The sequence below is a fragment of the Pleurodeles waltl genome, chromosome 8 (assembly GCF_031143425.1).
Source record: "Pleurodeles waltl isolate 20211129_DDA chromosome 8, aPleWal1.hap1.20221129, whole genome shotgun sequence".
Classification (NCBI taxonomy): domain Eukaryota; kingdom Metazoa; phylum Chordata; class Amphibia; order Caudata; family Salamandridae; genus Pleurodeles; species Pleurodeles waltl.
In genome coordinates this window covers 423,608,328-423,632,428 of record NC_090447.1, presented here as the reverse complement: position 1 = coordinate 423,632,428, position 24,101 = coordinate 423,608,328, and the positions used below count along the sequence as shown (strand labels likewise).

General features: G+C 42.8%; 1 protein-coding gene across 1 annotated transcript in view; it reads right to left on the bottom strand.

Annotated features, from left to right (window-relative positions):
* JADE3 (jade family PHD finger 3) overlaps positions 1-24,101 on the bottom strand; it is a 212,481-nt gene that overhangs the window by 32,724 nt on the left and 155,656 nt on the right. Inside the window, exons 7-8 of the mRNA XM_069204297.1 lie at positions 18,272-18,439; positions 5,229-5,345 (exon numbers count right to left, since the gene is read on the bottom strand). Coding sequence (XP_069060398.1) covers positions 5,229-5,345; positions 18,272-18,439 — 285 coding nt within the window. The remainder of the gene's footprint in view (positions 1-5,228; positions 5,346-18,271; positions 18,440-24,101) is intronic.

Below are 24,101 nucleotides of genomic sequence, written 5' to 3'. Positions count from 1 at the left end.
ACTCATACAACTCTTTAATAGCCAATTCATTGGCAATGTGCAAGATATTTTTTAGAGAAGCGGACTATCTTGATAGACTTGTGGCACACCTTGTAACAGAGGTGCAAGGATAAGTATAGTGGCTACTGTAAGGTTTTGTCTTTTTTCTTCTCCTTCCTTAAATACCTACCATTTCCTTGAATATCATTGGAACTTTACCAGTCAAACAACCAAAATGCCCATGCATCACACGTCTGCCTATAAGATGCCAACACAACATGTTTTAACCTGTTTTCTGCTCCCCTGCACTCCTCGCTGCATGCTTCTTTGAAACCAAAGACTGATTGTTATCGTAAACAATTGTAAAGATGGTGGATAATTTGGGAATAATTCAACTTAGAACACAGAAGGTACTATACACCTCTGAATATTTTTCATACAATTACACAGAACCACTTTTACTCCCAGTCTGTAGGAAGATTTAAAAACAGCAAGTGACCTAAAAGACAAAGAGAACGTTGTGAGGGAGACCAGTCTTGGCAAAAGCCATAGCGCTCACTGTCTGTTTAAACAGTAGACTTTGCAGAACACATGGGGATGACCAAATGATTGCCTTGTGTTCTTCAGATAGTACATCCTCCTAGAACTCAATTTGGTCAGATGGAAAGTTCAATGCATGTATTCTGAGCCACCCTTCTATGGATCAACTATACAAGATGCGGGTTAAATTGTCAGCAGTATTCCCCTGTAAACCACAAGGAATTATAGTCACAGGAGTCTGGAGCTAGGTTAGTGGGTAATGCGGAATGATGGTGTTCTTGTGTAGTCAACTCACCTCTGATATCAATCCCCCTTTTCAGTAATTCGAATGGGGTCTATTCACACACTTGCTTCCAAACTACACACTCTTATGCCCCGCATTCATTGTTGCACCACCACTATATACAGTGATCAAGTATGATATACAAGTTACTAAAAATAGATTTAAAGGGTCCATCTGGTGAGCTGTATCACAATACATCTAAATACTCACCCAGATGTCAAATAAGGCAACATTTCTGAATGCCAATTGTTGCAGATTGTCAGTGAAATAGGACTGGTTAACGAGAAGTCTATTCTTCTTCTAAACTGGATGACCACCATCTTACAGTATATAGTGCATGCTATTCTTTATTTCAATTAGCATCTTATTTCACACACAATCTTTAATAGCAAGCCCTATCGCCTACCAGAAAAAGATCCCACAGCTCAAACTGCACTAGAAGCGGCAATGTATTGGAATACGTCTAACTGGTCATTATCTAACCAATGTGCAATGCTGCTAAAGTATACAAAACGGTCACAGGGATCAAGCTATACCCGACTAATTAGCCCCAACTATGGCAAAACTGGTCCTGGGTTGCTTGTAGTCTGGTGAAGGGAGGACCTGGCCTGGTAGTTCAGGCTGGACTGTTCCCACTGGAGCAGGGTCCAGATTGATTTGTGTGTGGCTGGGTCCAAGCGGAGGTGGCACGGTGTGCAAAATAACAGACTGGGATGCAGCCTGAGTAATTACCACAGGATGATATTAATTCAAGCATTCAATCTATTACTTTTTTGTATTCTTTAGCATACAGCTTTCTGTCAGTCACAATGTAGCAGTTAGAGAAAATGCTCATAAATTAAGAGTTGTGTTGCCTCTTTATCTGCTTGTAATGAGAACATATTAGCATACTAGAAATTGTGTATGAATTTCTCAGGGCATTGCCATTCACTCCTGGACCAAAAACATTAGGAGACAAAAGCTTTTCCCCAGGAACTTTAAATCCAAAAACAGTGACAGTCTAAAGCTATGGAGTAGATGGTCCGAGGTGGCCGATTTCTTTGGCGAGTTTCTCAGTAGTGACTGAGGTTAGTCCTGCCCAACAGTTAGTGCCCAATGTGACGTTACTGAGAGTAAATAATTTACACCGCAATTCTGTAGTACTATAAAACCATCTTCATTAATTTGTTTTATCATGATGTAAATCTGCAGGATGCATTCATCCTGTGGATACTCATCTTATCCCCACAATGCTTCCCCGTCCTACCCCACAGTGTTGCCCTATTTTGGAGTTGGCACTAATCTGGGGGGTACACTTCAGTCATATGAAAACATTTTGAGATCCAACAAATCTACATTTCTGTTGAAATGATATGCAAAGGTGAGAGATCCCAAAAGGCCAGCCTCTTGTCGCAGGCATAACCAAGAAAAATGGTGCAGATACTAACATGGAACAAAAACAGAGCGACAGAACTAATTAGCCAGGCTCAATGATACACAAAGTGCTATAAGAAACACTGAAGCACTTCTTCGACACTGAGTACATAACCAGACTTACTGGATGGGGTTGTATATGTGCAGTGTAAATAAGAAGGTGGAATGGCAAACTTCCTCAAAACTCAATAGGAGAGAGGTAATCATTAACAGGTGTTAAGGCATGAAACCTGAATCCTCTACCAAGCACAATTAAATATTTCAAGCCTGAGTTAGCAAGCAAAATAAATTATCTATGGAGAATTCTCTTTGGTAAGTCCTGGACGTCACATCTCTCAAACAAATGTGTAATTATGTGATTCTGTACAACACATCATTTAAAAACAGACCATGCAGGGCCTGACATACGGACATGCAATTACGCCAAATACAGGAAACAAACTAGCACAGGAGATTCTAGTGTCTGAAGAAAGACTGTCATTCCCCAACATTTGGCCTACCTCCCTCCACTTTTCTAACACTATTTTTGCTGGTTTTAGGACTCTGCGCACTTTACCACTGCTAACCAGTGCTAAAGTGCATATGCTCTCTCCCTTAAACGTGGTAACATTAGTTCATCCCCAATTGGCGTATTTGATTTACTTATAAGTCCCTAGTAAAGTGCACTGCATGTGCCTACAGCCTGTAAATTAAATGTTACTAGTGCACTTGCAACACTGATTGTGCCACCCACATAAGTAGCCCCTTAACCATGTCTCAGGCCTGCTATTGCAAGGCCTGTAAGTGCCATTTCACGGTCACTTCTACTTGGCATTTATAAGTACTTGCCAAGCCTTAAACACTCCTTTTCCTACATATAAGTCACCCCTAAGATAGGCTCTAGGTAACCTATACTGCAGGGTGCTATCTGGGTAGAAGGCAGGACATGTACCTGTGTGTTTTATATGTCCTGGTAGTGGAAAACTCCAAAATTCGCTTTCCACTACTGTGAGGCCTGCTCTTTTCATAGACTAGCATTAGGACTGCCCTAATCTACTTTTTCAGTGGTAGATTCTGATCTGAAAGGGGTAACCAGGTCATATTTAGTATGGTCAGAATGGTAATAGAAATTCCTGCTTATTGGTGAGGTTGGATTTTATATTACCATTTTAAAAATGCCACTTTTAGACAGTAAGCATTTCTCTGCACTTAAAACCATCTGTGCTTTCCAGCCGGTCTCCAGTCAACGTCTGGTCTGTGCTGGTTGACAGCTCCCTTGTGCATTTCACCCAGACAACCACAAACACAGGACACTCACTCACATCTGCATACTGAATGGGTCTTCCCGGGCTGGAAGGGTGAAGGGCCAGACACTTGCATTTCAAAGGCTAGTGGCTTGCCCTCACACAAAGGAATGATAAACCTCCACCCCACCCCCCACCCCCACTGGGATAACGACAGGGGAACTTTTGCACTTCTAAGTCTCCCACACTTCATTTTTGGGTATATAAACTGGGTCTCTGATCCCACCAACTCAGACACTTCTGGACCTGCACCTATCAAAAGACTGGCCTGGCTGCTCAAAAAAGATTCTGGACTGCTTTACTGGGAAGGACTTCTACCCTGCTGGCCTCTGACTGTGCTGGAAGGATTCTGCCTTCCCCTAAATGTGCTCTCCAAGGGCTTGCATTGAGCTTGCCTCCTGTTCTGAAGTCTCAGGGACAGCAAAGACTTCAACTACTAACTTTTTGCTAGTACTCTACTTCAGCGACTCCGGAACAACTTCACGGACACCGCAGCCTGCTCCCGCTCCATAGACCTCGCTGCACACAACGACAGCGGCCTGCAAAGCAAGTCTTAAGTTGCCAGGACTCCACTGACATCACTCAGGGTCATTGTGACACTGTGAAGTCGACATCACGTCATGACGGACTGGAACCAGCAACCTCGCCGGCTACACCGACTTTAGCCATGCCTCTTTCCGCCCCGTGTAATGTTCTTGTTCATTGTTTTCAAAAGGTACTGTACCTGGGGGTTCGTGTGACTCTGTGACCGGCACCAATGTTTTTGTATTGTTGGGAACGACACCATCAACAACGCCAGTCAGAGCTATTGTGTTTATAGGCACTTTAGTTGGATGTGAACTGTAAATATTTATAACTTTGCCTTTGTAAACTGGAGTTTCCTCGTTTCAACACTATTTTATTCAGACAAATATTCTCTATTGTGTTCTAAACATGTGTGGTGTCTTTTGTGGTGTTTCACTGTGTTATGGCGTAAGTTTTAAAGAAATACTTTACACATTGCCTTTTAAGTTAAGCCTGACTGCTCAGTGCCAAGCTACCGGAGTGTGGGCACAGAATAATTTGGATTGTGCTGGGACTTACCATGACTAGGATTGTGGTCCCTACTTGGGCAAAGGTGTATACCTCTGCCAACTAGAGACCCTATTTTTACACTGTGCTTTTGTCTAGCTGACATAAAAATAAACAAAGCATGTGAAGTATATATCAAAACAATAAACAGACAGCAGACAACAGAGCTAAATTGGGCACTGGACAATTAAGTGTAAAAGATACACTAGACATATGATAGCAGCAGGAAAACAAAAGTAAAGCTGGTGTAACAGCAATTAGTAAAACAGGGACTGTGTATTCAAGCTGAATTCACATAAACGTATCGAAAATGTATATTCTTCAGATCATCTAAGTAGAAGGGGCAAACAGAGAGAAATTCAATTTGAGACATGCTTTGGAATGGCGTAAGTAAGGATCTGTGATAATGACAGCTCTCAACTGATCACATCTGCAAGCATCAAAATGTATTCTTTATCTACACAAGTGAATGCGTCTGCAAAAACATACTATATTTATTATTTTATCACTTTTTAGATTATATCCACTGTGTCTCTGTCATGTCACATGAGTAAACTGACAAATTCTAAACAACAGATCCTCTCAGGTATAATCTGCTTTGAGTTGTGTGGCGTTTTAAAGGGTTATAATTGCTCACAAATTAACAGCTGAGAATGTACCTGAATGCAAGCACCAGTCTTTATCTTGCACAAACTGCAGACTAACGCCCATCGACTTGGTGGGATGTGGGACAATTTTGTGATTGGCTCCATCCTTTCCGGACAAGCAATGCTAACCTGTGAACAAAGAACAAAGTACCACAGGAATCACTTAAAATACAAACTTTAAAAATAAGCATCAGACATTACTGCATGGCGTAAGGGTAAACAGTATGCCCATTCCTTCAATGGTGGTAAACTTGAAGCGACTTCAACTGGAAGTTCACTGACAATGCAAGAAAAAGTATTTTTATTCTAGTGAGAAACAGGTAACAGTAAATTGGCTTTGCAGCCCCCAAAAAGTACATTCATAACGATGAACACTCTAAATGTTGCTTTAATGCTTCAAATAACAATCAAATAGCTTACCTCAGAGATACCTAAGGGGAAGGGGGTGGCGAGTCCCTCAGCAGTTAAGCTCCAGGCCCCAGGCAACCAAAAGAAAACGACTGAAAAAAGTATGTTAGATTATACTGCTTGAGTATTTATTTATTTATTTTTCATACTTTGGGAGACCTGAAGCACTGACTACCTGCTGCCAAGGGGTAGCTTCTGCTTCTTCATGAAGGCATTTGAACCTTACCGTGTAATGTATTCTAGGCAAAGCAACTGCAGATAAGTTGAGCTCCTCAGAATAGGAGTAAAGATCATGAAGCAGAATTAATGCGATTTATTACTCAGAATGTGAATGTGGATTCAAATATTAGAAAAGTATGAAGGACTTAAAATGTTACAATGTAGTCAAGCGTACCTTGAAATCAATGCCTTAATTTTATGAAGGCTGTCCTGCATTTATTGCACTGTGGCCACACTTCAACCAATGTTAAGTAGAGTAGTGGTAGAAAGTAAGTATATTAGGATACTTGTCCATAAAACATTCTTAAAACTACAAAACAATTACATTCTAAAATCATTTAAAAAATTCACAAGACCCCTGAAAAGTACCACAACTTATTTAAAACCATCTTTAAAACTCTGCTTAACAGCAAGAATAGAACATGCAGTTACTACTGCAACATCAAGATAGCGCATTTCAGATAAAACCCACATTGTGCCTAACCTTGAAGGCGTTTGGTGTTTTAAAAATAAGGGTCTTAAAAACTTGATACGGGTGGAGATCTAAAAACACAATCCATAAGTACATGAGACAAGGAGCACTTTGCATTGAGGAAGCACATACAGAATTCATTTCCATCCCAAATAACATTACGCCATAACTTGAAAATAATTGGGTTACACCCCAGTCTCAATTTTTTAATTTCATATGTAGCCTGGGGTCAAGTACCTGGGCCAAATAAGAGAAAAAATTATCTTTGACAAAAGAGCTTAATGAGAAGCTAATGGAAGGTTTCTCCCTAAGGTAGGCCAGGTCCAGAGAACAGTCAGCCTTTCTTAAAGATTCTCTCAATGCTTGTTTACTATGAAAGGGAGACAATGTTTTAATTGTAGCCAAAAGGAAATGTATTTTTTTAAGTCTATTATCCAGGACCAAGATTTCCTGGTCCACCTCCTTTACCTAGTGAGGATTTCTTCCAAACAATCTAGAGGCCATTAAAGCTTCGCTATCTACTGATAGCTTATTAAGAAATCTCAGAACGAGGAAGTTTGCCTGCAAGTTCCAGGAAACCAGATTCAATTATCTCCTTATTTCCTAAACCATGGTTCCTGGTAGTAGCGGCAACAGTCTCCTAAGGACAGCTCCCTCCAACATATCCCAGTTACAAGAGAGGTCAAGTGCAAGAGTGTTTGCTCCAGACAGCACCAAGAGGGTTATATTCCCTCTGCAAGCCTCCAAAAGAGAGGTAAGAGCCAAGCCCCCATACCTTTGGTTAAATTTAACCAGACATACAGTTTGCAGAATGGACCTCTGCTTGATGTTTCCCATGTGGGTATCCCATTTTAGGTTCCTATAGAAGGTCAGTCCTATGTACTTCTACCACTAGAGAGTTCAATTGAAATTATTCACTTTTTCCTAAGACCACTACCTTTGTTTTTTCCAAGTTTATTTCAAATGAGTTCGGTTTGCTATATGTCTCAAGGGCATCCAGTTTCCTTTTCAGACCGATAGGAGCGTAATTCAGCAAAACCTATGATGGATATGCTGTTCCACAACTTTGGGGGAGAATGAATTTGATAATTCTGGAAGGTTTGCCAAGAATAAGCTGAAAAGCAAGAAACCAAGACACACCTCTGTCGTAGGCCACTCTGAATTGTGATTGTTATAATCTACCTATTTATCAAGTTCAACTTGTGCCCAATTATTCGTATATAATGGTTGTATTGCCCTGAGGAGTTGAATGAATTAATGAATGAGCGAGTTTTCTAAAGAACAATATTACCCAAGAGTGTCTTGGAACCGAGAACTGCAACATAGTGAAAACAAAAACAGTGAAAAGCAGAGCACCTTGGAGAATAAGAGAAAAGCCATGATTTCAACTGTTTCCGACATTTAGAAAGATCAGATTGATTTCTGAGATGAAAAGGCATTTTATTTCACAGCTGACAAGTGGCATAAACAATGCTTCGCCCATTCCAAGAGTTTGATCTTGGTGACTTGCATATAAAATAATGCAGCTGATCTCAATTTTGGGATTGGTTGGTAGCATCTCAATTTCCCAGCCGGACAGCTGAATTTGGTACTATATAAGGCTCTGTGGGCCAGACAGAGCCTTAAACACTACACATTTCCTAACTGGAAGCCAATGCAAATCGCTTAAAACTTTAGCCACCAAACTGTATTTCAGGACTTTCTTTAGGAGGCGGGCAGCTGCATTTTGCAGCGTCTGAATTTTTCTTTTTTAATCAACTGCCGAATGCCCATATAAAGGGCATTACAATAGTCAATTCTCGATAATACCAGTCCAATAACTAGTTTTTTTTAAACCTGGAAGGGTAGAAACGGCAACACTCTTAAGGACCTAAGCAATAAAAAGTAGGATGATGTACGTTTGTTAACTTGCTCAATAAAGGATGAGTCCGCATCAAAAATTACCCCCAAGTTTCTCACCTTGGAGACAAGTTCTGGGGGAAATCCCAGTACTTGAGGCCACGAAGAGTGTCCCCAAAAGAGGGATTATTTTCCAAAAATAAGGACTTCCGTTTTAAGTAAATTTAATTTCAGACAATTGGTGGTCATCCAATGAACATCTGCGCTCATACAATTATTAAACCTGGCTGCAACTTCTGCCACATTACCTGGAATTGCTAACACAGTCTGAGTGTCATCAGCAACATATGCTACGGAAGAAAAAGCGCAAAAATAGACTAGCTTTTCCAATGATGCCACATAAATGTTAAAAAACAAAGGGCTGACCAATGACCACTGGGGCACCCCACAAGGGAGAGAAAAAAGGTTCAGTGGAATTGCCCCCCCCCCCAAACAACTGAGTGCACTATAGTCATTAAGAAAGAGTAATAAGGTTATGCGCTATACCCTTGATGCCAAGCTCAGACAGACGATCCAACAGGACACCATAGCTGACCATGTCAAATGCGGAAGAAAGGTCCAACAGGACCATCACTGCTCTGCCTCCATTATCTTCAATAGCTCTAATCTCTTCCACAACAGCAATTAAGGATTTCTCAGTGCTGAAGCCAGCTTTAAAACCATACTGTGAAGTCTCCAACAAGGTTATCTTCTAAGTACCTAGAAAGGCTTTTAAAATGTAGTTGTTTTTGAAGTAGTTTAGTTGGATAGGGTGTCAAGATATTGGTCAATTTTTTTTCCTCATTAGGATCCAAAGGTTTTTTTTTGTTTTTTTAATGGTAAATTTGAGACAACTTTCCAAACAGTGGGACGGAACCCAGTCGCAATAGTGAAATTCAACTGAGTCGTTAAGACTGGCGCAATGCGATAGCGGCAGCTTGCATGATCTTAGGTGGACAAAGATCAGATGGTGCTCCAGACTTTACCTGGTCAATAAGCTTGATAGTTTGGTCAATATTCAACTGTGAAAAATCCAAGAAGTTAGTTTCCTTGACATCCGAAATCAAGGGCTCTTGACTAATAGTGACCGCAGAACGAGAAGAACCGAATTCTTTGTAGACCATTTCTATTTTATTTCTAAAGAAATCAAGAAATCATCTAATCTGTCACAAAAAGGAACAGTAGGAGACTGTACTACGTTAAACAGTTCCTTTGTGGAATTTGCTGGCAGTTCCATTTTATCCATAAAGTTTGGACTTCTCACGGAAAACTATTTTTTTATATTCACCAATGGCTCTCATATAATTTTCTCTACCTAATTTGCTGTAATCAAATCTCCACACTCTTTCCAATCTGCAACACTTCTGTTTCATGGCTGTAAGTCCTGGGGAGAACCAAGGAGCAGATGGTTGTTTCCTATGAGACTTTTGTGTGGTGCTAATTTTCAGATGTCCCCAGTCAGTCGTGATTGATAGAAGCCGCAACATTTGGCTCCATGCAGAGGTCAGCTTTAGTCCAATCCAGGTTTTCTACCAAGACATTTTTATCTAACTTGTACCATAAATGGATGATATTAATTTGTACCGGTGTAGTAGTCTCCTGCTACCTAGAAAGAGTATTTAAGTGAAAATGAACTGCACTGTGGTCTGCCCACATCAGGGGTAGAGTAGCCTCATAGCTTAGATTAGGATAATTCGAAAAATATACCATCCCAGGTATGACCATTTTTTTGTGTAGCAGACTTTACTCTGACAGTTCGAAACAGATGAAGGTTTCTTGGAAAAGATAACAATCCTTGCTCCTCTCACCCACCGCAGTTCAAAAACATGTCTGTGAAGGGGGCTATGGTATCAAAGAGGGCAAGCAGAACTACAAAGAAGCATCAGATAAGATTGACAAACTGGGGGCCTTAGGGTTTACCAAATAAATCAACATACACACCCAAACAGATGGCAACACACATTTATTCTTTTAGAGTACATAAAACAAAAGAGAATCCCAACAAGAGGGCAAGGATTTCTGAGAAGGCTCGGCATCACACAGAAACATCAGCATAATCATCTTATGAGGAAGTATTTTAGAGATAAATGGCCCAGGTACTTCAAATACCAATACTATGGGCTATCTTCCATGCTTATGAGCATGTCCACACCATTTATTGACTTCCTTTTCTACTAACACCCTAAATCTTACCTTATCTAGTGGTATAGAAACGTTGGGCCTAACTGGAAACCTAAATGGACGAATACAGCAGCCAGTGAAAGGTTCAACTATAAATCAGCTAACAAAGAGAAAAGCACGAGCCATAGAAGGAAACTAAAAAATACACAAGTCCATGGACGTGAAGAACAAAATCAAGAGAATAATTCAAACAAGTTGCTGTTACAGGGAAGATGGTAAGTGAGAACTATTAAACTGGATCAGCAGACTGAAAATAGCAGCAACACTAGTGCAAGGAAAAAGATATTTGTGGCTGGTTTAACTCCTAAATCTTTCAACGGACAGATTACAATTGTCATATAGATGCACAAACTATCAGCTTAGCAGGGTATGCTACAAATGGACCACCACAGTGAAATCTCAAAATTGATAGTTCTATTTAGGAATCCAATAACAGTTCACATCTCTTCAGCCCTTAAAAGCGCTCCACTGACTTCAGTGGCAGAAAGAGTCAAATTTAAGGAATATACGGTATATGACGCCTTTGACTTGGAAGCAAATGCTCAGAACATCTACCTGGACTGCCTTTGCTAATTTCAACTAAAATAAACATTGTACACAACACAAAGGGGGTTATTCTAACTTTGGAGGAGTGTTAATCCGTCCCAAATGTGACGGTAAAGTGACGGATATACCACCAGCCGTATTACGAGTTCCATAGGATATAATGGACTCGTAATACGGCTGGTGGTAAATCCGTCACTTTTCCGTCACTTTTGGGACGGATTAACACCTCCTCCAAAGTTAGAATAACCCCCAAAATGTTATTATGTAAAGTAGGATCTTGCAGAGTGAAGCTGCTCTGGACTAGAGTAAAAGTTAGTGAATGTGGATCTTATGAGGAATAAACTTGGAATACCATACTTCGTTAGGAATGGACAGCACGTCTTTGCATTGCCCACTTTCTGCAACCAAGGCTGCAACTCGAGATAAGGCAATGTCAGACTGCCATGTCAATTCAAATTCAGGAGACATTAATACAGGAATCCCAGCAGAGTAAATAGTGTACTGTTCTTCAATACAAGCTTGCACCAGTGGGTCCTTCACTGCGTAGCAGCCTACAGGATACCGCTAAAAACCATTCTATTAAAAAAGCATGCATCTCTTGGCCAAGTGCCATCATGACCATTTCCTACTTTAAAAGGGACAGGATTCACGTCCTAGCAGCAGGAACTTGCGATACCCACTGGAGCAGAAAGCAGGCAAAGATTCTTGAAAATGGTTACACTCACATGCCTCTACAGGACCTTGGTTGCCTGCAGCCAACGCAATGAAATGGCTTTAACCAACAAATCAAAATAAACAGATGTGCAGTATATAGAAATGTTTCTGTTTGTGCATGTCAATCTAAAGAACAAAAAACCAAGAAACCTTCAAAACCACGAAACCTTCTGCACCATTTCTCTAATGTTGTCCAGTTTTTCATGTGGTAATCTTTTTCAGGGTGAAAGGCCAAAGCGATATACACCTCTGCACAGACTATACAGAAAAAAACGGTAATATTTCCAAAGGAATTTAGTAGCCGTTGAGGTAGCTCAGAACATACAAAGAATTACAGACACATTACCCTTTGTATTTACCCATTTTCAACAAACCCGGTAAAATCTTACTAGAACGTAATGATCTAACTAGACGTCTGGAAATTCTAACAGGAAAACTAAACAAAAGATAATAAAATGCAGAGGATGAACAAGCTGCAAATGTCTCTGCAAAAGGGCCTCGACAATGAAAATGTCACTTACCCAGTGTACATCTGTTCGTGGCATTAGTCGCTGCAGATTCACATGTTGTGCATAGTCCGCCGTCTGGTGTTGGGTCGGAGTGTTACAGGTTGTTTTTCTTCGAAGAAGTATTTTCGAGTCCCGAGACCGAGGGACTCCTCCTCCTTCGTTCCGTTGCGCATGGGCGTCGACTCCATGTTAGATTGTTTTCCCCGCAGAGGGTGAGGTAGGAGTTGTGTATGTTAGTAATAGTGCCCATGCAATGGAATGAATAAGTATGTACCAACTAAGGTTTAAGTAATATATTTACAAATGTACAAATGTTGAAGATAACTTCCAAACGGCTACAGGCTCCCGGGGAGGTGGGTGGGCACATGTGAATCTGCAGCGACTAATGCCACGAACAGATGTACACTGGGTAAGTGACATTTTCCGTTCGGTGGCATGTGTAGCTGCAGATACACATGTTGTGCAGAGACTAGTAAGCAGTTATCTCACCAAAAGCGGTGGCTCAGCCTGTAGGAGTGGAAGTAGTCTGAAATAAAGTTCTTAGTACGGCTTGACCTACTGTGGCTTGTTGTGCGGATAGCACGTCTACACAGTAGTGCTTAGTAAATGTGTGAGGCGTAGACCATGTGGCTGCCTTACATATCTCGTTCATTGGAATGTTTCCTAGGAAGGCCATGGTAGCGCCTTTCTTTCTGGTTGAATGTGCCCTTGGTGTAATGGGCAGTTCTCTCTTTGCTTTAAGGTAGCAGGTTTGGATGCACTTAACTATCCATCTGGCTATACCCGGTTTTGATATTGGGTTTCCTGTATGAGGTTTTTGAAATGCAATAAACAGTTGTTTTGTTTTCCTTATTTCTTTTGTTCTGTCAATGTAGTACATTAGTGCTCTTCTGATGTCTAATGTATGTAGTGCCCTTTCAGCTACTGAGTCTGGCTGTGGGAAGAACACTGGTAGTTCTACCGTTTGATTTAAGTGGAACGGCGAAATAACGTTTGGTAAAAATTTTGGATTGGTTCTTAGGACTACTTTATTTTTGTGTATTTGAATAAAAGGTTCTTGTATAGTAAACGCCTGAATTTCACTTACTCTTCTTAGAGATGTGATGGCAATGAGAAATGCAACCTTCCACGTTAAGAATTGCATTTCGCATGAGTGCATGGGTTCAAAAGGTGGGCCCATGAGTCTTGTTAAGACGATGTTGAGGTTCCATGAAGGAACAGGTGGTGTTCTTGGTGGTATAATTCTTTTTAGGCCTTCCATAAACGCTTTAATGACAGGTATCCTAAATAGTGAAGTTGAATGGGTAATCTGCAGGTATGCAGATATTGCTGCGAGGTGTATCTTTATGGAAGAGAAGGCTAGATTTGATTTCTGTAAATGTAGTAAGTATCCCACTACATCCTTTGGAGATGCATGTAATGGTTGAACTTGATTATTATGGCAGTAGCAAACAAATCTTTTCCATTTGCTTGCATAGCAGTGTCTAGTGGATGGTCTTCTAGCTTGTTTTATGACTTCCATACATTCTTGGGTGAGGTTTAAATGTCCGAATTCTAGGATCTCAGGAGCCAGATTGCTAGATTCAGCGATGCTGGGTTTGGATGCCTGATCTGTTGTTTGTGTTGTGTTAACAGATCTGGTCTGTTGGGCAACCTGACACGGGGTACTACTGACAGGTCTAGTAGTGTAGTGTACCAAGGTTGTCTTGCCCATGTTGGTGCTATTAGTATGAGTTTGAGTTTGTTTTGACTCAATTTGTTTACTAGATATGGAAGGAGAGGGAGAGGGGGGAAAAGCGTACGCAAATATCCCTGACCAGTTCATCCATAGAGCATTGCCTTGAGACTGCCTGTGTGGGTACCTGGATGCGAAGTTTTGGCATTTTGCGTTCTCCTTTGTTGCAAATAGGTCTATTTGAGGTGTCCCCCAAATTTTGAAGTAAGTGTTTAGAATTTGGGGGTGAATCTCCCATTCGTGGACCTGTTGGTGATCTCGAGAGAGATTGTCTGCTAGTTGATTTTGGATCCCTGGAATAAATTGTGCTATTAGGCGAATGTGGTTGTGAATTGCCCATTGCCATATCTTTTGTGCCAGGAGGCACAGCTGTGTCGAGTGTGTTCCCCCCTGTTTGTTTAGATAATACATTGTTGTCATGTTGTCTGTTTTGACAAGAATGTATTTGTGGGTTATGATGGGTTGAAATGCTTTCAACGCTAGGAATACTGCTAACAATTCGAGGTGATTTATATGCAGTTTTGTTTGATGTACGTCCCATTGTCCTTGGATGCTGTGTTGATTGAGGTGTGCTCCCCACCCTGTCATGGAAGCATCTATTGTTATCACGTATTGTGGCACTGGGTCTTGGAAAGGCCGCCCTTTGTTTAAATTTATACTGTTCCACCATAGAAGCGAGATGTATGTTTGGCGGTCTATCAACACCAGATCTAGAAGGTGACCCTGTGCATGTGACCACTGTGATGCTAGGCACTGTTGTAAGGGCCTCATGTGCAGTCTTGCGTTTGGGACAATGGCTATGCATGAGGACATCATGCCTAGGAGTTTTAATACCGTCTTTGCCTGTATCTTTTGTGTTGGATACATGGCTTGTATAACCTTGTGAAAATTTTGAACCCTTTGTGGACTTGGAGTGGCTATTCCCTTTGTTGTGTTGATTGTCGCTCCTAAGTATTGCTGTGTTTTGCACGGCAGAATGTGAGATTTTGTGTAGTTGATGGAGAAACCGAGTTTGTAGAGGGTTTGTATGACATAATCTGTGTGTTGTGAACACTTTGTTAGGGAGTTGGTCTTGATTAGCCAATCGTCTAGGTACGGGAATACGTGTATTTGCTGCCTTCTGATGTGTGCAGCTAGTACTGCTAGGCATTTTGTGAATACTCTTGGTGCGGTTGTTATACCGAACGGCAACACTTTGAATTGGTAATGTATTCCCTTGAATACGAACCTTAGGTATTTCCTGTGCGAGGGATGTATCTGTATGTGGAAATACGCGTCCTTTAGATCTAAGGTTGTCATGTAGTCTTGTTGCTTTAGCAGTGGTAACACGTCTTGTAGCGTGACCATGTGAAAGTGTTCTAATTTGATGTAGGTGTTTAGTGTTCTGAGATCCAGGATTGGTCTCAGTGTTTTGTCCTTTTTTGGTATTAGAAAGTACAGTGAGTAAACTCCTGTGTTTACTTGTGTACATGGTACCAATTCTATTGCGTCCTTTTGTAGTAATGCTTGAACTTCTAGTTCTAGAAGGTCTAAATGTTGTTTTGACATATTCTGTGTTTTTGGTGGGACATTTGAAAGGAGTTGGAGAAATTCTATGCAATAACCATGTCGGATAATTGCTAGGACCCAAGTGTCTGTTGTTATCTCCTCCCAGGATTTGTAAAACTGACTTAGTCTTCCCCCCACTTGTGTTGTGTGAAGGGGTTGAGTGACTTGTGAGTCACTGTTTGGTTGTAGGGGTTTTTGGACTTTGAAATTTTCCCCGGTTTCTAGGGAATTGTCCTCCTCTGTACTGGCCCCGAAAGCCTCCCCTTTGGTACTGTCCCTGGTAGGTAGACGGTGTTGATTGTGAGGTGCTGGCTTGTGTGGCTTGACCCCGAAACCCCCCCTCTGAAAGTTGTTTTGCGGAAGGTGCCGAAAGTGCCTCTGCCCTGCGGGGAATAGAGTGCGCCCATGGCCTTGGCTGTGTCAGTGTCCTTTTTCAATTTCTCAATTGCCGTGTCCACTTCGGGTCCAAACAATTGCTGTTCATTGAACGGCATATTGAGCACCGCTTGCTGTATTTCCGGTTTAAAGCCAGATGTGCGCAACCATGCGTGCCTTCTTATGGTTACTGCTGTATTTATTGTTCTTGCAGCTGTGTCCGCTGCGTCCATAGAGGAGCGTATTTGGTTATTGGAGATGTTTTGTCCCTCCTCAACCACTTGTTTTGCCCGTTTTTGAAATTCTTTGGGCAGATGCTCGATGAGACGCTGCATCTCGTCCCAATGGGCTCTATCATATCGCGCTAGGAGCGCCTGAGAGTTCGCGATGCGCCACTGGTTTGCAGCTTGTACTGCGACCCTTTTCCCAGCTGCGTCGAACTTGCGGCTCCCTTTATCCGGAGGTGGTGCCTCGCCTGATGTGTGCGAGTTGGCTCTCTTGCGAGCTGCCCCTACCACCACTGAATCTGGTGGCAGTTGTGAGGTGATAAAAGCAGGGTCCGTGGGCGGTGCTTTATATTTTTTCTCCACCCTTGGAGTTATCGCTCTACTCTTGACCGGTTCTTTGAAGATCTGCTTTGCGTGCCTTAGCATTCCTGGAAGCATAGGCGGGCTTTGGTAGGTGCTATGGGTGGAGGAGAGGGTGTTGAAAAGGAAGTCATCCTCGACAGGTTCTGCGTGTAACGACACGTTATGGAACTCTGCTGCCCTAGCTACCACCTGTTCATACGCTGTGCTGTCCTCAGGTGGCGAGGGCTTGGTAGGGTACGACTCAGGACTATTGTCTGATACTGGGGCGTCGTATAGGTCCCAAGCGTCTTGGTCATCTTGGCTCATGGTGGTATGAGCCGGTGAATGTGACGAGTCTGTGCCGGTGATATGTGAGTTACAGGTGGAGGAGAGGGTGGCGGAGTTACTTTCTTCACCATTTTTTGTGGTGTTTGTTCTTGAGTTTGGAACTCGAGTCTCCTTTTTCTCCTGATTGGGGGAAGAGTGCTGATTTTCCCTGTCCTACTTTGTATGAAGATCCGCTTTTGTGTGTGGTCTACATCAATGCTTTGTAACTCTTCTTCAAATCTGTGTTTGCGCATTTGAGAGGACAGTGATTGTTCCTCTGTATATGAGCTGGCAGTTGGTTCGGTTGCTGGTCATTTTGGCACCGAAACTGTGTCTCTGCTTGTTTTCGGCTCCGAGGCGAATTTTTTCTTTTTCGGCGTCGAGCTTTCTCGGCGTCGATCTTCCTCGGTGCCGCTGTCTCTGCGCCGAGCAGCTTCGGTTCCGCTGTCTCGGCGTCGATCTTTTTCGGCAGCACTTTCTCGGTCCCGAGATTGCTGCGTGCCTGTGTCTCGACCCGAGTCGGACGATCTCGGCACCAGTTCGGCCTTTTTCGGTGCCGATGGACGGTCACCTACTTTATGGGTTGAGCCATGGCCTGTTGGCAGTGGCGTCCCCTGGGCCTTGTCTGTTTTCTTGTGTGGTGCTTGCTTCGACGTCTTACTCACGGTTTCTTCGACGTCGAATTCCTCCGAGTCCGATTCATGGATGGAGAAGGCTTCCTCTTCTTCTCCTTGTCCCTCGAACTCTCGGTGTCCTGTCGGCGTGGACGCCATCTGCAATCTTCTGGCTCGCCGGTCACGGAGCATTTTTCGGGACCGAAACGCACGACAGGCCTCACACGTTTCTTCCTTGTGCTCGGGCGACAGGCACAAGTTACAGACCAAATGTTGGTCTGTATATGGATATTTATTGTGGCATTTAGGACAGAATCGGAACGGGTTCCGTTCCATCAGTGTCGATGTTACACGCGGTCGGGCCGACCAGGCCCCGACGGGGGATCGAAATTACCCCGAAGGGCTACCGGAGCTCTTCACGATTCGGTGTCGATTCTATTCTTACCCGATCCCGAGCGAAACAATACCGACGTAGTTTTCCGAAGTTAAGACTATCTTTCCGTCCCGAAACCCGGAGCGAAAAGGAACACGTCCGAACCCGATGGCGGAAAAAAAACAATCTAACATGGAGTCGACGCCCATGCGCAATGGAACGAAGGAGGAGGAGTCCCTCGGTCTCGGGACTCGAAAATACTTCTTCGAAGAAAAACAACCTGTAACACTCCGACCCAACACCAGACGGTGGACTATGCACAACATGTGTATCTGCAGCTACACATGCCATCGAACATTCCATGTTACTCAAGGGAACCTTTCCAATGAGATCTTATATGGATATTAGTTCACATTTTATGTTAAGTCTGGAGGCAACAAGGCAACAAGGACTAATACGAAACATATTCACAGAACTATGCTACTCCCACTGTTATATAATTGGCGAATGGCCCTTTTATTAGGCAAATGTCAATTTGTTAATGATTTTATGATCGCACAAAAACAGAAAGGTCACTTCTGTATTACCTCTGGTATCCAAAGTGCGCAGCTCACGTGGGCCCACTTAGTCCCCGTCCTGGTGGCTTTCATGGCTCCGCCGCTCTTTGGACATAAGATGCACTGTGGATGAAGCCCAAGGACACATGTGCGACAAAGCCAACTGCCTTCAGGAACTTTCAGGATACCATAGCAAGCCTGGAGGAGCAAAGGAAAACAAAACCCTGAATAAAAGTCCCTATATAAGCCATGCACCAAGGACGCAATCGGAGAACAAGCAATGCCATTAGGAGATACTCAACACATACAATCCCAAGTGCCTACAGAATTTGTTTTAGGACTTTGTAGCTAATTTTTACTGAACATAAATTGTAAGTTTTAGCATGCCATTCAGACAACATATTGAAAGTGTGCATTCCTTGCTTGCTGTAACAACACATTAAGTCTCCAGTTGTGTTCTCCTATTTCTATCCCAGGAAATTATGCAATTCGGCTACAGATTGATTTGACCTCTTCCATCCACCGACTACCCACCTGGCCTTCCTTATTTTACAAATCGCCCTTCTGCTGACAATAGATCACAATCCCTTAATTGGGGACCACACCTCTGTGGTTATTCATTCACCTCTATTGAATTCATACCTTTAAATGACCCTCATCCTATCTCATGCAGACCCTGTAGTATCTGCATTTCAATCCTCTCATCTTTGAGATTTCCTTTTGGATATATGACCTCCAGAAACAATACTTTAACGCTACACCTTGCCAAATGGTGAGATTTGCTTGCCATTTAAGCATGTCCTGATAGTCTTAGCCATCCTTGTGGCTTTGTCAGGCTGTTTGGGAACATTAAGGTTGCTGGATAAGATGTCACATGAACATCAGAGTCACTGAAAGACTGGGTAAACGCACATTCCATAGACTTCAGTGTTCCTACTATGCAGCCTGTACTGCCCTTAAACATTTATCTACACCAACCTGACTTCTTTCGGCTTGGCAGAAGTGAACTGACGTTACCACCACCGTAACACTTGCATTCAGGGCCAGATTCTATAGAAGTTCAATGATAGACATTCCTACGTAAAGGTTCTAGTAATATCTCTTGTGCACCCTCTCTAAAATGAAAACACTGTTCCCAAAAGGCTTTGTCTTATGTCACGTGTTCCCCATCTAGATCATTTCCCGTGACAGAGGATAAGAACTTGGTCATAAGCCATCAGAGTACAACTGTCAATGATCTGGCGGATAATCCAGTTGGTCCATCATGCTTGACTAATGCCACATATTACAGTCAAAGACATTAGTTAAACTTGTCTGGTGAGGTCAACATAAAAAAGTAATGGATGGAATGTCTGAATTAAAACAGAACCACTGGTAATTACTATGGTCCGAGTTTCAGCCCATCATTTGTTTTAGCCAAACTCCACAAGTAGAAACCAGTAACAAGCATTTGCAAAGCAGTCGTGCCCCCCCCCCCCCGAGTCTTTTAGCACAGCTAGCTCTGACTTACATTTAAGCACACCAACAACAGTCAGTGAGACTGAAACAAAATGTGATTGATGGAATGCTTGAAAAGATCTTGGTCACATATAATTAAGCTGGGTTGCATAACAATACATGATACTTTTTTTAGCCTCATAAGCAATGCCACATTGCTATAAATCTTGCGGTGTCAAGATATTCCATCAATCTTTCGTTCGTAAGCGTTTCCACTATATTCCCAAGAAGAGCAGTCCTAGAGATGGTAGTCTTCTCCACACTTAAATGTTTCAGAACCTGTGCTACATCTACTCTTAGGTCAAGGATTTTGGCACAGCTAAGCATTTGAGAGAACAACTACTTCCATTAAGAATGCAAAATCAAGCTTTGTGTTCACAAAAACCAAGTTTACGCTCTTAAATAAATTTCTCACATGATCAGTAGTTTAGTGTACCATTACGGTCAAACGCCTGCTCTAAGGGGCATGTTGCAATCACTCTGAGGCATGGATGGCTGAGCAAATGCACATTTTCAGGTATTGTTAGCAGCATTTAATACAGCGCAGAAAGCTCACTCCAACAGGAGTATTCTGGCGATATAAACCTAATACAGAGAAAGGCGAGTAGCAGGCAACTCAGAAAAGGGGGCCGATGGTTAAAATATCCAGGGTTTTAACCATAATGACGATTTCCTGGCTAGCTGGTAAAGGACAATGTTACTTAGCAAGGAAGCATCGGTTTGTGGCATTTAGTGCTGAAGGTTCTCATGCTCCGCATACTCCTGCCATCTAGTGTTGGGTTCGGAGTGCTGCAAATTGTTTTTCTTCGAAGAAGCATTTTCTAGTAACAGGATCAAGTGACTGACAAGATACTGTGCATGGGCATCGACTTCTTTGTAAGACTGTTTTCTCGCAGGCTGGTGAGAAAAGGAGTGTAGAGGAAGTATAGAGAAAGAAGTCCATGCAAATGAAACTACATATGTAGAACTATATACAAGTATAAGGCAACTGAAACGGCCACAGGTATCTATGGAGGATGGAGGGTGCATGTGAATCTACAGCACTACATGCCACAAACAGATGTTTACTGGGTAATTAACATTTTCTGTTAGATGGCATGTGTGGCTGTAGATACATATGCACTGCACAGACTGTAAAGCAGCCCCTCCATGAAAGCGGTGGCTAGTCTGTGGGAGTTGCAGTTGACTGGAAAAGTGTTCTTAGTACTGCTTAGTAGGCCTACGTTAGCTTGCTGGTGTGCAAGTACAACTGCACAACAGTGTTTTGTAAATGTATGGGGTGCAGGCCATGTAGCTGCATTACAAATGTCAGCTACGGACATACTTCCAAGGAAAGCCATGGTGGCTCCTTTCTTTCTAGTAGAGTGTGCTCTGGGAGTAACAGGAAGTTGTCTTTTGCTTTAGCATAAGAAGTATGGATACATTTTACTATCCACCTAGCTATGCCGTTCTTAGATATTGGATTGCCTTTATGAGTTAGTGAGAAGGCTACAAAGAGCTGTTCAGACTTCCTAAACTCTTTAGTTCTGCCAATGCAGAATATTAATACATGTTTAACGTCTAAAGTGTGAGGGGCTCTTTCAGCAACTGAGTCAAAGCGCAGAAAGAAGACTGGGAACTCAATGGATTGACTAATATGGATTTGAGAGACCACTTTAGGGTGGAATTTCAGATTAGAGCGAAGACCCACCTTGTCCCTATGTATTTGGAAGAATAGTTCTTCCAAGGTTAGTACCTGGAGCTCACCAACAGGTCAGAGATGTGATAGCAACTGGAGAAAAAAAATACTTTCCATGACAGGTAATGAAGAGGGCATGAGTGAAGTGGCTCCAAAGGGGGACCCATGAGCCTGGTAAGGACAATATTGAGATTCCATGATTGTGCAGGGAGGCACGCTTGGTGGAATGACCTGTTTAAGGCCTTCCATGAATGCTTTGATTACTGGAATCCTAAATAGGGATCTATGTTGTCTGTTTTGTAAGTGTGCAGCTATGGCTGCGAAATATAAGCAAATGTAAGCTAATGCAAGTTAAATGAGCTTTTAGTGGATGAAGCAAGTAGCAGACAATGTCTTGGACAGTAGCTTCAATGGGATTAATGTGTTTGGGGACAGTAGCAAACAAAGTGTTTCCACTTTGCAGCATAACATGCACCAGTAGTGGGTTTAAAAGCTTCTCTGAGGATGTCCATGCATTCTGCAGGTAAATGTAAGTAACCAAACTCAATGACCTCAGGAGTTATATCGCAAGGTTTGACCTGACCTTGGTTTTGAGTGAGAACGGACGGTTGGTGGGAAGCTTCTCATGGGGGGATTACAAGAGGTCCAGTAGTATGGTGAACGAGGGCTGGCGTGCTCATTTGGGAGCTACAAGGATCATGCGGAGATGTTTGCGTCAAACTAGAAATGGAACGAGAGGGAGAGGTGGAAAAAAGCATAGGCAAATATCTCTGACCAGTTCATCCATAGTGCTTTGCCCCTGGATAGAGGATCTGGGAACTTGGAGGTGAAGTTTTTGCATTTTGTGTTTTCTGCTGTGGTGAAAAGATCTATTTGAGGTGTGCCCCACTTCTGGAAGTGTTTTGGAAGGACTTGCAGGTGGAGTTCCCATTTGTGAACCTGTTGTTGCATCCTGCTGAGCAGCTCTGCAAAGTCGTTTTTCATTCCTGGGAGATACTCTACCACTAGGTAAATGTGATGGTGGAGAGCCATTCCCATATTATCTGAGAGAGTTGTGACAACCGTAGTGACTGTGTCTCCCTCTGTTTCTGAAGGTAGTACATCGCTGTTATATTGTCTGTGCAGACTATGACAACTTTGTGAGAAAGGTGACGAAGACATGCTTTGAGGGCTAGAAATACTGCCTGAAGCTCTGGGAAGTTTGTGTAGGGATTGATGATGAGGATCCCAATGGCCCTGTACTGAGAGGTCTCAAAGGTGAGTGCCCCAGCCTGATCCGAGTCACAGGATTTAGAAAAGGCAGCCCTTTCAACAGGGTGGTGGTGTTCCACCATTGCAGAGAGTATGGCAGTCTAACACAAGATCTTCCCAGTGACCCTGTGACTGAGCCCACTGACGAGACAGACACTGCTGTAGGGGACGAAGGTGGAGTCTGGCATAGGGAACAAAGGCAATGTAGAAGGCCATTATCCCTATCAGGCACATCACAGTCCTGACCATGTATGATGAGTTCCCTCAAAACAGAGAGAGACAAAGTTGTGAACACGAGCCAGATTGGGGTATGCAATCCCCAATTTATAAATAAGGCTCCTAGATAGGGCTGTATCTGGAGAGGTTGAAGGTGCAATTTGAGGGAGTGTGAAACCTTAGTTGTGCAGAAGGTCCACTGTCATCTGAGTGTGGCGTTGACATTGTGACGTGCTGGCTTTGATGAGCCAGTCATCTAGGCAAGGAAATAAGTGTACGTTTTGTCTTCTGAGATGTGCTGCTACTACTGCTAAGCACTTTGTGAAAACCCTAGGACCTGTGGTGACTGTAAGAAAGAACCTTGAATTGGTAGTGTTTTCCCTCAATCACAAATCTTAGATATTTGCTGTGTGCAGGGTGGATGGGGATATGGAAGTAGGTGTCGTTGAGATCTAGTGCGGTCATGAAGTCACCCTGTTGTAAGAGGGGGATAACGTCTTGAAGAGTGACCATCTGAAAGTATGTAGTGGTTTAAGGGCTTTAGGTCCAGAATGGGTCTGAGAGAGCCGTCTTTTTGGGGAATTAAAAAGTATAGAGATTATACTCCTGTTCCTCAGTATTGTAGCAGAACTGAGTCGATGGCTCATTTGAGAAGCAGGGATTGTGCCTCTTGTTTGAGGAGGTGTTATTGAGAGAGCCTGTGAGAACGAGGAGAGGAGGAGGAGTGGTAATGAGCTCCAGACAGTAACCATGTTGGATAATGGAGTGGACCCAGTGGTCCGAAGTGACGTTGACCCATTGTGTATGGAATTTTTTTAAGGTGACCCCCGGCAGATGGGGATTGGGAAGACGTAGCTAGTCACCGTTTAGATGTTGATGTAGAAGTGCAGGTGGTGGCGCTCTTACATCTACCTTGTGTGTTGTAACCTCTATAAGTGCCTTTACAGAAGCCTCATGAGTATGAACTGGAAGGCTGTATGGCCCGAGATGTGGAGGCCTCTGAGTTTGTTAGTTTGTAACCACCTCTGAATGGGAGGTGATGAAAAGTACCTCTTTGGGAGGGGGGATTGTAAGGCAACCGTGACCTTTGCGGTATTGATGTCTTTGGTATTGGACATTGGCTTCTACTGATGTTACATGACGTGAGGACAAAGGAGGCCGTGGTCGAAGCTGCAGAAGCCACTAGAGCCAGACGCAGCTGCAGATTTTCAATTTACT